The 4,894-nt window shown below is 44.5% G+C and overlaps 1 protein-coding gene across 1 annotated transcript in view; it reads right to left on the reverse strand.

The window, feature by feature from the left end:
• DOPEY1 (dopey family member 1) overlaps positions 1 to 4,894 on the reverse strand; it is a 114,578-nt gene that overhangs the window by 10,347 nt on the left and 99,337 nt on the right. The window contains exons 27-32 of the mRNA XM_023507792.1: positions 4,669 to 4,813; positions 4,423 to 4,502; positions 3,501 to 3,610; positions 3,091 to 3,240; positions 2,922 to 2,983; positions 1,172 to 1,324 (exon numbers count right to left, since the gene is read on the reverse strand). Of these exons, the coding sequence (XP_023363560.1) occupies positions 1,172 to 1,324; positions 2,922 to 2,983; positions 3,091 to 3,240; positions 3,501 to 3,610; positions 4,423 to 4,502; positions 4,669 to 4,813 (700 nt within the window). The remainder of the gene's footprint in view (positions 1 to 1,171; positions 1,325 to 2,921; positions 2,984 to 3,090; positions 3,241 to 3,500; positions 3,611 to 4,422; positions 4,503 to 4,668; positions 4,814 to 4,894) is intronic.

A 4,894-nucleotide genomic window follows, 5' to 3' on the forward strand; every position in this document is an offset into this window, starting at 1 on the left:
AGTCACACCTTTAGTGCACAGTAACGCTGTCACCCACCTCCTAGTCACACCTTTAGTGCACAGTAACGCTGTCACCCCCTGCCCAGTCATACCTTTAGTGTCCAGTAACACAGTCACCAGCCGCCCAGTCACACCTCCAGTGCCCAGTAACACAGTCACCCGCCGCCCAGTCACACTCCAGTGCCCAACAATGCAGCTTGTCACCCACCGCCCAGTCCAGAACCTCACACTGTCTGTGGTGAAGAACCAACTGTTCAAACAAACTCTATTCTATTGTAGATTGATATTTTCATAAGATGTGTACAAATGAACTATCAAAATACAAACATAATTTTCTTATTATTAGATTCGATGGATTTATTCAACTAGCAAATAAGAAGTTAAAATGTTTGCTGTAAATTTCTGCACTTATCATGAATGGGGTAACAGACAATACTGGCCACTGGACCATGCTCTCAGTAGCACTGATCTAGTCAACTTAAAGAAAATTACAGGACGGTACACACATTGTGTATCTGCAATTAAGTAAAGAGGCTTAGGAAAGACGGAATCTCTTGTCTTCTGGGAGATGAGAAAAGTCCCCGCCAAGGCACAACCACCACCGTGTTCTGTGTCAGTGCTGAGGCTGGAGGCTCCACACACACTGACCCGGCAGAGGTAACTCTGCCTGGCTGAGGTCTGTCCTCACCGAGGCAGCACAGGGTGGTAATGAGTGTCCTGATGGCCTTCCAGACACAGAGGGTCACCAAACCCACATGATAAAGATTATCAAAGTACTTACACAACCTCCTATTCAGCCCCCAAACTACAGGCCTCCGAGAATTGCTTCTAGTCACAATTTCCTGGCTTTGCCTGTGTTGTGGTCTTCTCCTTAAGAGTATGTGATCTCTGTGCACCATGAGAAGATGCTAACTGCCTCCAGCAGCAAGACTGTCCTCAACTCCCTCCTTAAAAATGACCCCCCAAAATGACTTCCCAGGAGACTTGAACCAGACAGTACAGCAGGGAGCCCCACAGACTCGGTGTCCACTTCTCTCCGACACTGAGCTGGCAACTGTCATTGTTTCAGTAGAAAATTTCTAGTGCTACAACACTGCCCATCTACCTACACTTGAAAATACTGTCTCAGGAACAGAAAAAACTATAGTTTTCTCTATGGAGAAGTATTTACCTTGTATGTCAGGAAGGTACTTCTGATACTGGTCAATTTCACTGCTAAAGATAGCGAATGCTAATCTTTTGAGAAGCATGGCTCTCTGCTCCAGCTCCACCTCACGGTTTGCAAAGAGATTAAGTGAACTGCTTTGAGCCACGGCTACTCGGGCTGAAAATGAAAGCAAGGAAGAGAGTCTATGACACAAATAGTCATTTGGAAAAAGATTATGTAGTTACTTCTTTTTAAAAATGGCTAGATTCCCTATGACATCCCACTGTGGGAGGAGCTTGGGGTAGAGAACTTGGGACCCCTCTCTGGGCTGGAGGCTGGTTCTGTCGTGTACACATGGGACACCGAGAGATAGGAATTGTGATACAGAGAGGTTAGAAGGTGAAACCACGAACAGTATCATCTTACAAAACTCTGGGCAAATCCTTCAGTGTTGTATGCATCTGCTCACATCGTCACGTACCTTTAACAGTAATTTCCTGCCTGACCAGGCCCACCTACCTACCCCTCCTTGACTCACTCTGCCATGACGCCCCATCTTGCTGGGCACCCTGCACTCACCGAGCTCGCTCCCACCCCGAGGACGCTGCAGTCTGTGCTGCCCTGTGCCTGGAATGTCCTGTCTGAGGACTTCTCATGGTTACTTTCTTCAGTTTCACCCCAAATGTGAGCTTTTTTCCTGTTATTTAAAATCAGTTACAGGGCCGCAACTGTGGCTCAGTGAGTAGGGCTCTGGCCCCATAAACTGAGGGTGGTGTGTTCAAGCCTGGCCCTGGCCAAACTGCCACAAAAAAATAGCTGGGTGTTATGGCCAGGGCCTGTAGTCCCAGCTACTCGGGAGGCTGAGGCAAGAGAATCACCTAAGCCCAAGAGCTGGAGGTTGCTGTGAGCTGTGACACCACAACACTCTACTGAGGGTGACAAAGTGAGACTCTGTCTCTAAAAAAAAAATAATAAAAATAAATAAATAAATAAAATCAGTTACACATCACCCTATTTTATTTCCTTTACAACTTCTTAGTCTTTGTAATAGTTTTTAAAATTTGCTTAAGGTTATCACAATACATGGCCCATTATTGTCTTTAACTTATTTTTTTTTTTTAGGGGGTGATTTTATTTTATTTCTTTCCTTTATTAAATCATTTTGGCTAAGGAATCTATATAAAATTTTATAGAATCACCTAATTTCATTGTTATGTAAGTTCATTCATTTTGTACCTTCTGAGCTTTTCAAAATAGATCAAGAAAACCTTTTTTCAAATGAAATACTAAATGGAACCTTAAGATGTAAATCAGTCAAGATAGCCCTTCAAGGGTCGGGGGTGGGTGATTCTGACCCTCTTTCTCCCATCAGGGGAGACGGACAGGACCTTAGAAACCCAGAATGTGTCTGAAGTTGGGGCCTCTGGCTGCCGACCTCTGCCTCCCTCTGCCTCCCTCCTCCGTCATTCCTTCAGTAACTATTTCTCAGCTGCCTACTCTGTGTCGGGTACGATCTGTGGGTTGGGGAAACAATTTAGAGTTGAAGTAGATAGGGCCTCTCTTCCCATGAGGTGCCCCCAGAAGGCAAATAGTTTTACTCATTATTTATCACTAAGTTGTCCTCTATAAATTTTAAAATTATATTCCTGCAGAGTCCTAAGTGTAACACAACAAAGAGCTAATTCAGTAGTTCTTAGAAAAGAGCAAAGGAAACAGTAGCAATGAATCAAGTTCAGGAGAGACTCCACCCAGGCTGTCATCCCACCATACTCACTCATCAAGTCTCTAAACGTGGTTTTATCATGTGTCATCAGATTGTCCATGATTGCTCTCCAACTGAAAGAGATGAAGATTATGACGTGTAACTTGGTTTTGTTGTTACTGCTAAAGAACAGAGTTCTACACTGTGCGACGGGGTGCAGGAGAGCTGGAGGGCGGCTTACTGACTGACACAGGAAGCGTCCATCTGGAAGAAGCTGGGGTCCATGAAGAGGTCAAAGGCTTCCTTCTTCCACGCTCTCCGTGTGTACTGGTACCCACTGAGACTGCTGAGCAGCTGGACGCAGGCCCGGTAACTGGGGGCGTTGTGTGCGCTGTGAGGAAGGAAGATCCTTACCTGTGTGCTCTAACTTTAATCACCACCTCAAGTTCCACATAAATGGTCAGTGACATGAAGACATGAAACAGAAAGCACCATAAGAGAAATAATACACGTGTGTTTTTTAGCAATCATAATTCAAAGTAAAAATAATATCATCTTATGATGAATTCCAGAAGTGGCAACAAGGAAGCAGAACTTGCTCTAAGTAAGGGCCCTGGCTGACTCTGAGCACCCGTCTGACGGCAGCAGTACCTGTGGTTTCGGAGGTAGGGCACGACGTAGTGCATGATGTTCACCAGGAGAGGGATGACCCTCTCCTTCTCATCACTGTAGAAAACCATGTCCAGCAGGTGGGCCAGAACCTTCAAGACACAGAAGTAACATGGAGCTGAGGCTGCTATCAGCTAAAGGGCCTGACGGTCAGTTTGTAAGAAAACCTAGAATACCTTACGATCAAAAAATCTAAGATTGGACCTTCCTAAATCATTTTTATATTAGTGGTTTTTGCTACAATCTGTTTTTCCATCCATTGTAACTATAGGATACAAATGTGGGCCAATTTGACTGTTTCCAACTGAGAAAAAAGGGAGTTCGAGAACTTTCTAAAGTGACAGTGACTAAATAGTGAATTTAGGACTAGAAGCTCAGCACTCTTTCTGACCCCGACTGTTAGGTGGCTTGGAGGAAGCTCAGCAAAGGCACTGGGACACTCAGGCCCAGCTACTCGGCCTCAGTCCTATGTTCACCTTTTTATAAGGCCCAGTCTTTTACATGTCAAGAGGAAACAAAAATGACCCAAAGGCCTTATAACAAGGTTTAAGAAAGAGCCTGTCCAACAATGTATATAAAAATGTTTGGTAAATTGAAATACTTCACAGAGGCAGGCATCACTGGACCACCTCCAACCCCCCACCCATACTGTGATACAAAAGTACTTTCCTTTCTTAAAAACACACTTAAAAAATAGTGTACACAGAGAGGGAGGGATATCTAAAGTAATTATCACTGATGTTTAACAAGCTAAGTAATCCAAATACACACAAGGCAAAAACCTTGTATTGTTTTTATCTAGTGATTTCTAGCAGTTTCAAATTAAAAACTCCTCTATACAAATTACTTGCTATAAAACGGTTTGCTTCAAAGTTCATGTGAAAAATCTTGATGACAAGTTTACCTCTGCGAGTAGTGTCAGTGCGTGGACGCTGTACACAGAGGGGGTTATGTTTGAGGTCTCTATCGCAGGCGACAGCACATCTAAGCAAGACAAAGGCAAGTGAAGGCAAGTTAGGTATTTCCCCCTGAAAAATGCTCCTTGCTAAAGATGAGAAAAGGGATGAGGGTGTGGTATTTACGGTGCTAGCAGAAATGATTTCCCAGTAATATGGGCCTATGAGCAAGACTGAGCATCTCAGAGCAGTACCTTCAACATCAGATTCCAAATTGGTTCCATCAACCATTATTTTGGGAGAAGGCTTAACTTCCAGGTTCCGTCGCAGCCACGTCGTCTGCTCCAGAGAGGAGCCAGCGATTGCCCCGATCGCATCTACTACTTTGTGAGTCACGTCCTAGGGAACGAGGAAGAACGCACCATGTGTGCACATGCAGGTAGACACACGTTAGTTATGAACTGGGGTCACTGAGCCAGC

This window comes from Otolemur garnettii, unplaced genomic scaffold, assembly GCF_000181295.1.
Source record: "Otolemur garnettii isolate 467f Iridium unplaced genomic scaffold, OtoGar3 scaffold00205, whole genome shotgun sequence".
In the NCBI taxonomy this organism is placed as follows: domain Eukaryota; kingdom Metazoa; phylum Chordata; class Mammalia; order Primates; family Galagidae; genus Otolemur; species Otolemur garnettii.